Consider the following 13,098-nt stretch of genomic DNA (forward strand, 5'->3'; position numbering starts at 1 on the left):
TCTTACTTTAGGGTCAAATTGCTTGCTTCTGGACAAGCAATTGATGTTCTTGAGCTAAAAAAGAAAGCTATATTTTATTGCAAAAACCTATACAGTACTGTTGTATGAATTAAAAGGAGACATTGTTCTATAAAATGCTTTCGCAGTGGTGCATTACAGATTTGTCAAATACTGTATTGTACTGTAGCTGTTGGTATTCACTGTTTGTACACATAGGTGAACTGGGGCCTCAATATTGGTATTACGGTTGTAGCAGTGGTATGGTATGTTTCTAGGTGTACCACCATTAGTCACTAAAATATATTGTGCAAATAACAAAATGACAAATATTTTTGTTTTAAAAAAAATTGTAAGGCAAAAGAAAAATTTGGCAAAAAAAAAAAAAAAAAAAAAATTGTACTAAAAAACATCAGCCATCAAAGTCAGCGCAGATACTGTACTATGAATCCATCATTAGAAAATATTACCTGTATATCTTTATTTGAACCTCAGTACGCCCAGCCCATATGTCACCTTCAGACTGATCCATTTGAAGAATCTTGATTCAGTACTCGTATAGAACTTTGTTTCTGATGTCCACAGCTTCACCCACTACACGAAGGTCACATCATGGGCATAGTTGACTCCATTTACCCTTCTTTTGTGAAATGTTCCAGTGATGTAGTGTGAAGTCTGCAGATTTTTTATTTTTTGCCTTCCATGGTGTTCCTAGCAGTATCTCTGGATTTGTACTGGATTTTCTAATCACATTTGTTGTTGGCAAAGGGCTACTGAGAGATCTCTTTATATATAGTAAGTACTATTTACTTTGAAAATATTGCAAGATCAGGCTGTGAAATAGAACTCGTGAAATTATCCACAGATAGTCTTTGATCTGTGTTCTCTTGTGTGGGTCATTAACTTTATAATCCATGAGTTATAGTTGTAGCATTTTTTTCTTCTTTTTACTTTAAACTCATTAAGTTTAGTAAAATACTGTATGATGCTCAAGACCAGTAAACTTTAGAAAAACTACCTAGCAAGTAGCATAGGTTTGAGTTACATGGTATACTTGATGAAGGTTATTCTGTGAGTATAGCCGAAGAATATAACCAAGAAAAAATAGTTAGTACAGTAATATATAAAAATATAGAATCGGTTATAAGTTTGTGAATACTCCAGTGTTCTGCTTCAGGTAAGACGTGTTCTAGGGCGGCAGTAAGGAGTGCTAAATATCCACAATTGGATGCTGCTGAACACAACAACTGCTGCATGTGGGGAAGGTGAGCCCACCTCTGCCACACACATAAAACACATGGTTACAAAAGGTATTTCTTGTTTTGACGTTAATAAACTATTTTATTTTTCTATACAGTACCTATATTTGTCTTTACTGTGTATTGAATGAAAGAACTGGATAGGTTCTGAATTGAAATATTGATGCTCAGAATGATGTAGGGACATGACTAGTCTTTCACTAGTGTTTTGTAAGTATAATTAAAAAAATATGATAAAAAGGAAATATACAATATTTCAAATTATTGCTAAACAAATATTGGAGAGTACTGGCAAATAATTATTTGTTAAAATGCATGAGAGTACCGTCTTGCCAATGTGGTAAAAGCACTGCACAGTATACTGCGGGTACATATATTTACGGGAACTGGCTGTATCTGCCCATGCCTTCCTCTGCACTGCACTGATTTTTTATTTTAAGACATCATTTCTTACCTACGACCAAATTATAACTTCATTGGAGTGCTGATAATATTGCTAATGCAGTAATAAAACACATGGTTGACATGTATAAATAAAATTACAAATGCAAAAAAAAGAGGATAGAGGTAACAATGTCTACATGTCTACAATACTTGTCATAGCCTGGGCAACATGGGTTTAGAATGGGGGGGGGTGCTCTCCTGCTCGTTACAATTGCTAGACCACTATGACATAGCCATAGATGCCATGGAAGACAAACAAAATGCTGATGTAATATACACAGATTTTGCAGAAGCTTTTGACAAATGTGACCATCTTCTTGAGGTTATCTTAGAGATGATTTCGGGGCTTTTTAGTGTCCCCGCGGCCTGGTCCTCGACCAGGCCTCCACCCCCAGGAAGCAGCCCGTGACAGCTGACTAACACCCAGGTACCTATTTTACTGCTAGGTAACAGGGGCATAGGGTGAAAGAAACTCTGCCCATTGTTTCTCGCCAGCGCCTGGGATCGAACCCAAGACCACAGGATCAAGTCCAGTGTGCTGTCCATGGTGTTACTGTACTGTTACTGTCCATGGTGTTACTGTACTGTTACTGTCCATGGTGTTACTGTACAGTACACATAATGTGCACAAAAGGAATTACTGGCAAAGTACGGAGATAACACTTAATTTCCCAAGAAACAGAACCCAGAATGTAATAGTCAAAAAAGTAAAATCTGACTCATCCACCATGAAAGCTCAGTCCCCCCAAGATACTGTGCTTGCTCTGGTACTTTTCCTCTTCCTCATATCAGACAGACGAAGATACTAACTATAGTACTATATCATCCTTTGCGGATAACACTTTCATGAGATTAGACAATATTGAGGCCACAGCAAACCTCTAATATGATGTTAATCAAATCTTTCAATGGACCACAAAAAGTGACATGTTTTATGTGGATAAGTTCCAATTACTGCGATGGAAAAAAATATAAAAGCAGAAACCACATATAAAACTCGAACCACACTATTGAAAGAAAAAGCGATGTAAAAGATTTAGGAGTACAGTACTTATGACGGAAGGGCTTACTTTTAAAGAACACAATAAAGTTGCTATCACAACTGCAAGAAAAATGACATGCTGGATAACATGAACCTTTCAAATAAGAGATGTCATACCAATGTTACTTTCAAGACATTAGTACTTTCTAGAGTTGAATGTTATTGTACTCTTAACAACCCCATTCAAAGGTGGAGAGACTGCTGACCTGGAGTGTGTGCTAGAATCCACTCGGAAAACGTCTAAATTATTGGAACCGGCTAAATTTTTAAAATGTGTACTGTATTCCCAGGAGAGCAGGTGGGAGAGATACATAATAATTTACACTTGGAAAATATTAGGAGGACTGGTTCTAAATCTGCACACTGAAATACCACCACATGAGAGCAAAAGGCATGGCAGGATGGAAAAAATAGCTCCACTGAAAAGAGGCATTATAGGCATCCTGTGAAAGAACTCTATCAACATCAAATGCCCATGACATTGTAACACTTTCCCTACACATACCGGCATACTTGGCCAACCTCTGTGTTCAAAAGAGAACTTGACAGACACCTTCAAATGACACCTGATCAACCAGGCTGTTGAGCAGCCTGATTGAGCAACTGCATCGACAGCCTGGTTGATCAGACCAGCCACCAGAATACCTGGTCAGAGACTGGGCTGTGGGGGACATTGATCCTTGGAATCAACAGGCAGTCCTACCTATGATGGTTACCTAAAATCATCAGAGTTCAGACAGGCAAAGTGTCTGATGCACGAGTTATAATCACCTTGGAATTTAACCCCGAGTCCTCTCACTTGTGAGTATCCTCTCCTGCCACTTAGCTGTGAAGTGCTCTTAAATCTGGGCACATGATGCTCCCAGTGCACGGCTCTAGTTTTATCAACATGAAGTGGATGCTGCCAGCTGTGCCAGCAGTGTGGTTACTAGCAGCTACTTATTATCAGCTGATGTGTGAAAGGCTTCAAGTAAAGAGGGCATAGTAGTTACTCTGCATGTTGGCTTCATGACTGCAAGGCTAACTTTTGGGTGGTTATTCATTGCTGAGTGGTTCTTTGCCTTTCTGAGGCAGAAGAGTTTGGTTCTTTTGACATGATATAAATTTTTTTCAGTTACGAAATAGTATGCTGCCAGGAGGTGTCTTAAGGGCTGTATAATGTATTAGTACAGAAAAATTAACTCGGGCCTTGTGTATAATTTTCAGTTCTTTTAGTTTATCCTCCTCCTTAATTCAACTTATTTAGATTTTTAGTAGGTATTTTAACTTTTAATGATGATTGCATACCCCAGAGGTATGCAAACTCGCCTGAAGGGTTCCAGGTGAGGCACTCGGGATGCCACTGAGGTACTTATAAATAAACCCTAAGAGTTCCAACACTTGGTCTGGAGCCTGACTTTCATAATTTATTCATAACCATAGATATTAGTTATTGTATAGTACTGTACTTAGTACAATAATACTAATTTCAGGTAAATACTAATTTATAGGTTTGATGAGTGTTGTGTGTTTAGGCAAATAGGGTTGCAAATGTTGTGCAAGCAGTTGTTACAGTAGCTTAGGTGCATTGTACCTTACTGGTTGTTTTGTCTTTGGTACTGTGGTGATCTTGTGTCCCTTGACTTGTCTATGGGTTTGAGGGTGCCAGATTCTGACTGGTCTCTGGTAAATGCTCACATTTTATTAAGAGCCTTAGGATTGGAGGGTTCCAGGCCAAGTCACTCAGGATGCCACTGAGGGACTCGCCAGAATGGGGCATTTCATTACATTGTTGGACTTTTTTTTTCCCTTTCTTATGGCTTTCCATTCTATTTGCATTCAGTTTGATACGAGTGCTTTAGCTTCTGTTATTTCTTTTCAGCCTCCCTGTAATGGTTTCCCAGCTGAAACTACGTAAGATACTAGTAATTACCCAAAATTGTAACCAGTAACTGGGTGTTACTGCCATTGCAAGCTTGCTACTCAAAAATGTGATTTTAATACAATATAGTACAGTGTATATTAATTTGAATAGTTATGAATTGAGTAACTTCCTCAAAAGTTTAAAAAGGTGATGGTACTTACTGTATACATCGATATACTGTATAGTATGATGTAATGAATTCTGTCGTTGGATGTCTGGGTGATTATGGAGGGCATGGAGTGAAACTATTGTGGAGGGTCTATTACCTTTTGTCTACATTTTGTTGATTCCAGTAATCACTGTCCATGTGACCCAGTCTCTGACCAGGCCTCCTGGTTGGTGATTTGGTCAACCAGGCTGTTAGATGCCACTGCTCACATTCTGACTAGGAATCACTGCCTGGTTGATCAGGTGTCCTTTGAAGGTGTTTCATCAAGTTCTTTGTTGAATAAAATGAGGCATTGGCCAGTTTTGCCCCTCTTGTGTTTAGAGAGTTAGTGTTGGAAAGTGTTGGTTCTTTAAAGTTGATAGAATTATCTCAATGAACCAAATGCCCCTCTACTTTGTATTTCATTGGGGCTATTTTGCACTTCTTGCTATGCCTCTTGTCTCATTAAGATTTATTTTTAAAGATTTATTTCTGTATGCAGATTTGAAACCAGTCCCTTATTCCAAGAGTAAATTAAATTATTATGTATCGCTTGACTGCAATCTAGAGAATACAGATTTAGACATTTTAAATATTCCCAATAATTTAAATGTTGTAATGAATAGATTTGGGGAGTAAAAGATCTCTGTACATTCTCCAGGTCAACAACTTTGCCAGTTTTAAATAGGTCTGTTATCATACAGTAATATTCCACCTTAGAGTACTAGTGATTTAAGAAATACCCTATACTATCATTGGTTTGGCATATCTTGTTTAAAAGGGTCGTGTTATCCAACCAGTCATTTTTCCAAGTAGTTATTGCTACAGTGTATTGTTAAAAGTAAGAAAGATCTCAAATCATTTATAGTGTATTGGTTATTCTTTGTATGTACTGTATTGTGTGATTTAACTGCATTTTATATGGGGGTTTCCATTTTTTATATTCGTGTTTATCGTAGTGCAGAAGCTGGTTTAAGCGAGTCACAGAAAACATGTTTTGTGTGGCTCGTTAAACAATCTGAGTTAAATCAGTTTAGAGGTTTGCTGTGTCTTCTATATTGTCTACACACCATACAAATCCTAGTGACATCTGCAAAGTATGGTACGGTATATAATATAGTTTGTGACTTTGTCCTTGTCTACATCTGTTAGGGAAATGAGAAAAAGTACTTGGAGAGAATGTTAGTGAATGGAAGTGCATGTCTTTAGTCATCGTACTGATCTGCACTTTGCATAATGATGAAATGTCCATACAGAGTCTGTCTACCCTGGGTCACTGAATGAGAACTGGCAGTACAGTACACATAGGAATTGGATGAATGGCAATACTTTACCCATCTCTTTGGAATACAGTATTGGAATACAGATTTGAAATGGGCAAATATTTAAATTCTGTTTTGTCATAAATTGGGATAGTGTTTTCTAATGAATTAAGAAATTTATCCAACTTCAGTCTCTTGGTACAATGTTATTTTTGTAACTTATTCCGGTATTTTGGTATTTTTATTTAATATGAAAACTTTTAGCATTATTAATGAATACTTTAGGGTACTGTACATTATTAGAAATGAGTTATGGATACTGATCTAGTGTATACAAAAAATTCAGTTGTGTAATTAAGGTTGGTGTATTTTGCATACAATGTTCCTTGACATTAAAGTAATGGCTTGTTCAATGTGCAAATCTGAAATTACTAGCGGGCCTTTTAATAGAGGTGTACCGATCCCATTATTTTGACTGATACTGATAGTACCTTATTACTTTTTACAGATTACTCAGATACTGTAAAAAGATGGATAGCATAACGTTTATGGTCTTTGGACATGTGTTCTTAGAAAATGTATAGCATCTACAAAAGTGCATAGATTGACACAAAAAAAATGCAAGAAACTCGTGTTATATTAAAAAAAATATTGAAACAAGTAATTTTATTCAGCATTCATTCTGGTGTAATTTTAATAATGAGTTTCTTTTTTCAATTCATTCAACAGTATCAATTTTGCAATAAACCTAATACTGTATAAATATTATTAGTCCACTGAGAATGTTACTAACTTGAATATGAGAAGTTGCAGTTTTCAAGACTTCTTCGTAAATTTTGTTGATTCCTGTTATTATTTTGTACTTGATGATCATATTACCTCTTTAACTTCTAGTTTTGGTATATTTAACATCTCTAACTTCTTGTAGCTTTTGTTTTCAATTATGGAAGCCACTTAGCTTTCATGATACTGGTTAGGTATCCTTTATAAGTTTGTGAAAATACACAATAGCATGCACATGTATAAATAGAAATGCCTGGAACATGTAGTGTGGCAGGTATCATTCTGTAAGTGGTGTGGGGATGATGAGGGACCCATTTACCCTGCACCCATCCCCTTCTGCAAGCAGTGTGGGGATGGTGTGGGACCCATTTAACCTGCACCCCACCCCTTCTGCAAGCAGTGTGGGGATGGTGTGGGACCCATTTACCCTGCACCCCACCCCTTCTGCAAGCAGTGTGGGGATGGTGTGGGACCCATTTACCCTGCACCCCACCCCTTCTGCAAGCAGTGTGGGGATGGTGTGGGACCCATTTCAACTGTGCCTCACTGATTGATGCCCATCACTGGTACCAATTTATGGTATTGAGGGCTTCCTCTCGTCCCCACAACACTGCTCTTCCCAAGCCATGTTGCTTGCTCAAGGGATCCACTGTACTTGTTTGGGTTTTCTAGGCCATTAGTGTATTGATTCCCAACTTTATCAGTATCATTGTAATTTACTTCAGGCTCCGTGCATGGCATACCACGTGAGTAAAAAGTAGCCAGCCATCTCTGTTTTCAGAGCTTGTGCTACTCAGTAGACATGCTTGGCAAATGAATGGTCCAAAATGGTGGAGCAGCTGACCAAATGTTCTAAATGATGTTTATTAACTATTTTAAGAAAGAAATTCCATAATGCAATAAATATGCTGGATACAATCTGAATATTGGTAGCACTGTGTAACATACCTACTCATTAACCTGTACAGTGCTGCTGAATATTATGAATGGTATAAACAAAATAATTTTTTTTTAAAAGTCTGATATCTGTAATAATATATGTGCAAATAATGCACTGTAACTAAAATATACTGTTTACTTGTTATTTTTAAATGTTACTAGTAGACATCTGTTTTGTCAAATGCTTTCCAGGCCTATCAGCTTGTGGCCAGTTTGTGAGACCGTGTGTTGCAGAAAAGGAACTGCTGCAGATCCTCTTGTTATTTATGATGATTTAGAGTGGCTTATTTGGGTCACAATTGCCAAATTCCCTCCAACTTCTGCTTTGGCTGTTAAGTGTCTGGTTCATCTGGAGTCTGTTCAGTTGGCTTTTCAGTTTATACCCTTCATTTGGACTCCTAAGAGGCTGTGGGTCATAGATCTGCAGGCAGTCAGATCTGGGGCTGCAGGAAGTGGCTACACCACCTGCCTCAGCTGAAGTTTTGACAGAGGCCGCTGAGCATATTTTCCCTTGTTTTGCTCTCTTTCATCCTTGGGATGTGTCTGGTGACTAACCTTCCTGGATTTCATGACTGCTTTGGTTGATATAATGTCTTGTCCCTCTTCCAGGTCCCAGGCCCCTTTGCTTCTGTGGCTGGAGGTTATTAGGGGATTTTGGGTTGCTACAAAAGTTATTGACTGCCTTTTGACAATCATTTTGTTTGTTTCTGGCCCTCCCATTTTGTTGATCAGAAGTCAGAATGGATATATTTTCTTGTACCGCTGTCCCAATATGAGCTGGACTACTACAACTTTTCTCAGAAGTTGTGTTTTCAGGGCCTGAGTCTGTTGCTCGGTTTTGCCCCATTGCTGATCTGTGGTATTGTTTCTGATTGTGCTTTCTTTGCCTGGACCTGCCTTAGTTCCTACTCTGTGGCAGTGCTTACCTATTAGTGACTATGGGGGAGTGAGATCTAGCTCTTTATGCCATGTCTTCTAGCGATTTATAACTGACTCAATAATTGCCTCTCAGTTACCTATTGGTGACCACACATCGGTTTTGGATCTTTATTCATTTACTTGCTGGGTTGCCACTGGCTTAAGCCTTCTTTTCAGCTTCTAGGCCTCTAGAATTCTGGAATTTGATAGTCCTGGGGATTTCCCCTTTCCTTGCCAGATTTGGTTTCCAACTTTCCTTCTGGCAATGCTCATTGAAGCAGTGGCCAACCCCAAAGATGCAATCATCAATTTAATGTACTGTGTATTCAAAATCTTTATTTTCTTAAACATAAATTAATGTTATATATTAGAATTTTGTGTGTAGTTAAGCATAGATTAGGCACAGCTTAGGTTAGGTGTTTAGGTTCTGTTGGCAATTATTTGTATTTGCAATACATAGGGTAAGCATTTACAGAGATACAATTCAAACAGAATGTCACTGAAGCATTCTTGAATAAATGTTCTAGTGACTTGTGTAACATCTTTTCATTTCATGAACAGGGGGGTTGATAGTTGAATAAATAAGTATTTGGCCATTGTTGGAGAATAAGCTGTTAGATTCTTTATCAGGTTTTGCTTGCTGGTTGAGGTCCTTATCCAATCTTTTCAAGTTTTCCCCGGCTATTGTGTTGTTTTTTTCTGGGTTCGTACCTTTGCTGAGTAGTTGGTCTTCAGGATTTTGAGTGGTGACTGTGGCTTTGTGGTTCCCTGTAAATCTTCACTTGACCTCCCCTGTCAGGCTCTAGTAGTTTCTGCTGGGGAAAGGGGGAGGGATTGTGTGTTTCTTGATTTTGGCCTACCTACATGCTCTACATTTCTTCCCTGCTTAGCTGATGTTCAAGATCAGGGCTTGTTCTGGGTAGTGCACCTGGTTTATAACCTTTGGTTAAACCTGGAATGTACCTTGGCCTTAACCTGCCTGATTTGCATTTTTATGTACTCGCCTAGTTGTCCTTGCGGGGGTTTAGCTCTGGCTCTTTGGTCCCGCTTCTCAACTGTCAATCAACTGGTGTACAGATTCCTGAGCCTATTGGGCTCTTGTCATGCCTTCATTTGAAACTGTATATGGCATCAGCCTCCGCCACATTACTACTTAATGCATTCCATTTGTTAACTACTCTGACACGGAAAAAATTCTTTCTAATGCGTGCCTTCAGGCATTAGTGTTTTTCACTAGTGAAAGTATAGTGAAATGGTGTTTTTCACCATCTCCTATTGGTAAGCCCTGGTTGCAATTTTTTTTTAACTGATTTGTTCTTTTTCAGGGGGACAGATTCCTGTTCCCACCATATTCTGTTATTTCCCGTGGAGTAGTGGGGTTCATTTTAGGGGATAGACAAGTCAGAAGGCAGGCTGGCCAGGACTCCAGGTGACCTGAGCTGCTACGGTGTGGCAGTGAGGCACATTGCGGGTTTTTTGCACGCAAGTTTTCTGATCTTTTTTTCTCAGTTTTGGGTTGATCTCTGATCCCTAGACTTTCCTCGTTTTGTAAAGAGCCAGTTCAGTAGATTTTGGTGTAGTGGTTTCCAGTAGACAAGAGTGAGCCTCGGGGGGCCTGGGACATCTCCCTTAGAGCTTGGCTTTGACCAGTGGTTAGCTTGGGAGCTACGGAGGGCCCCACCTGAAATGGACATAACATTATATTCAATGCTTGATTCATATAAAAGTTTTGTGGGGGTTCTACATGAGGCAACACAAAATGGCATGAGATATTGTGAAGCTGTTTAACACAACCATGTTACTGGGGGGTGGAAAAAGAAGCAATCGTAGTAGAGATAGCTGGATGTTAATACTGATAGTCCCATCATATTGGTATTGAAGTTAAGGATGGTCACCGATCTTGCTGACAAGTTGCAAGAGGATATTGATAAGATGTTAATGAAGATACACAAGTTACATTTCTTTTTGTATACTTGTACTGTGCTACATCAGCCTGTACTTGCCTAGCAATGCTCATGTGTGTTTGTGTGGATACTGTGTAGGTACCAGGAAAAAAAAGAGAACTTGTAATTTGTTTTAAACAGTATTTGTAAACACTTTGAGGGCTTTAGGATGAATATATTAATTAGATGAAAGTTGGATAGCACATTTTGTTTTCCCTCAGTTGCTTATAATATATTTTTTGTGAAAGTTTTACTGACTTTATGCAAGGTTTTTCCATCATTGACTACAGCAAGCATTAGGTACAGTATATGAAATGTTAACCACATTTCAATTTAAACGTTTTGTGTTAAAAAAGCCGAATGTACTGTATGATGATGTTTCAGTCCATCCTGCACCCTTATCAAGTCCTATAATGGTCCAGGGTGGACCAAAACATTGTCAGTGTCTTTATTTTTCAGATTTGTGGGTTGGGTGTCTAATTTTTAGCCACCTTATTGCAACTTGTTGTCGTTTAAATACATGATCTTCCCACAGGTGGACCTAGAACCTCAGGGGAAGCTACATGTTGTAATTGAATTAAAATGGGCCGAACCAGAAGATGGAAGTATCCGCCCACGAGAATTCAGGGAACGGCAGGGTTTCAACCGCCGACGTGGAGCGATGAGGCGGCGAGTTCATCAGGTATGGCTCTTGCATCTTTGATGACAGTTCTTTAAATTAAAAGTTAGTGGCTGGAAAGCTGCAAATAATTTAAATTTTTAATGTAACATTAAAAATAATTATGGTAATAAGTAAGTATTTTAGAAATACAGCATGTTGCTGTATGATTTTTATGGTGAGGCTTGTTAAAAAAAAAAAACTGGGTTGCTGGTGAAGATATGTGCTTAAAGTTTGAGCACTTGGTAAAAAATGGAAGAATTCTTATTAATTATTTATGATTTTAGTATTTGTAGGGAATATGGTGTACTATAATGTACTTTAATTGAATTGGATATGAATTTGCCACGTCAGATTTTGACGAGATTTCTATTTTTTTTATTTTTTTTCTATTTTTTTTTTTTTTTTTTTTTTTTTTTACAAAATTACATACCAGGGCCTTTGGTGATGTCTAGGAAGAAAAACTATGGCTATGGGAAGCTCACAAGCATATCACCATAATGGAAGTTTGGTTGATAATAGCATCATTCCACAGCCATCATGGGGGATGAACTACTCTGCAGTACTGTATACTCTCCTACTGTATACAGTATACGTAGTATACTGTATACAGTATCTACTGTATACAGTACTGTATGCTTCTCCCTGACCCTGTTGATCTTCAATCAATCAAGAACCATCTGTAGAGCAATATGTTAAATAATGCAAAGTTATACACTGTTCAGTAGGCAACTTTTCTTGTACAATTACAGTGGATGTTCAGACACTATACCTAATATAAATAAAGGGGCAGATGGCAAGAATAAGGATGTTTCAAGTTGTTGGGGGCAAGATGTGTAGTTTGCATATGGCATGAAGAAAAAATTCTCAAGGTAGGATGGGAAGTATAAGGTATATTGTACTTTAATCTTGGGTGAGTCATTGGCATTGACATAAGTGAATATTGTAGTAGGAAGGCTCTCAACCTGGTGACACTTCTTTATAGAGATTAAACTCATGTTGGTAACTACTGGTGGAGTAACATGGTTCAGAAAAAATTCAAAGTAATATTGTTTTAGGTAAAAATGTGAATAAATGCAGTCATTAAGAATCTTTGAAATGGTCCATAATAAATTTTAATACTGAATTTCCTTTCAGGTCAATGGTCACAAGTTCATGGCTACTTTCCTACGACAGCCAACCTTTTGTTCGCACTGCAGAGATTTTATATGGGGTTTAGGGAAGCAGGGTTACCAATGTCAAGTATGCACCTGCGTTATTCACAAACGTTGTCACCAGTCTGTCGTCACACGATGTCCAGGAAGCAAGAGTATAGACCAAATCTCAGAGGAGCCATCTGTAAAGGTATTACCTTTTGTCTCGGTGCATGTTCTGTACAGTATAATTATACAGGGTATACGCACTGTGATGTATCAATGAGAAAAATCCATAGGAGCTGTGATGAGGATTCGAACCTATGCAGTGGGTAGTCCCCCACGCATTACCTCATCACTACCTCAGTACATACTTTGGATCCTCATCACAGCACATACGGATTTTCTTTGTCTGATTATATTCAACATTGTACTGTATATCTGAGTGCATGTGCAGTATACAGTAGTGTTGTATCCTTGTTTGGGCACACTAATTGGGGTCAGATAGATTCTGGTTTGGGGACAAACTGTATATACACAGTTTGTCCCCATTAGTTCTTGTTTTCCTCTGTATTTGGAATATGAATGTTCTGTACAATAATGCTGTATGCAATACAAAATAAACACTATAGCACTCCTACACTCAGCTGCTGTGTATTCCACTTCCCA

At 38.3% G+C, this 13,098-nt stretch overlaps 1 protein-coding gene across 1 annotated transcript in view; it reads left to right on the top strand.

The window, feature by feature from the left end:
* Positions 1-13,098, top strand: part of LOC123772719 (Protein kinase C) — an 82,508-nt gene that overhangs the window by 27,271 nt on the left and 42,139 nt on the right. The window contains exons 9-12 of the mRNA XM_069303637.1: positions 8,012-8,207; positions 10,021-10,095; positions 11,174-11,320; positions 12,434-12,640. Of these exons, the coding sequence (XP_069159738.1) occupies positions 8,012-8,207; positions 10,021-10,095; positions 11,174-11,320; positions 12,434-12,640 (625 nt within the window). The remainder of the gene's footprint in view (positions 1-8,011; positions 8,208-10,020; positions 10,096-11,173; positions 11,321-12,433; positions 12,641-13,098) is intronic.

This window comes from Procambarus clarkii, chromosome 50 (assembly GCF_040958095.1).
Source record: "Procambarus clarkii isolate CNS0578487 chromosome 50, FALCON_Pclarkii_2.0, whole genome shotgun sequence".
NCBI lineage: Eukaryota > Metazoa > Arthropoda > Malacostraca > Decapoda > Cambaridae > Procambarus > Procambarus clarkii.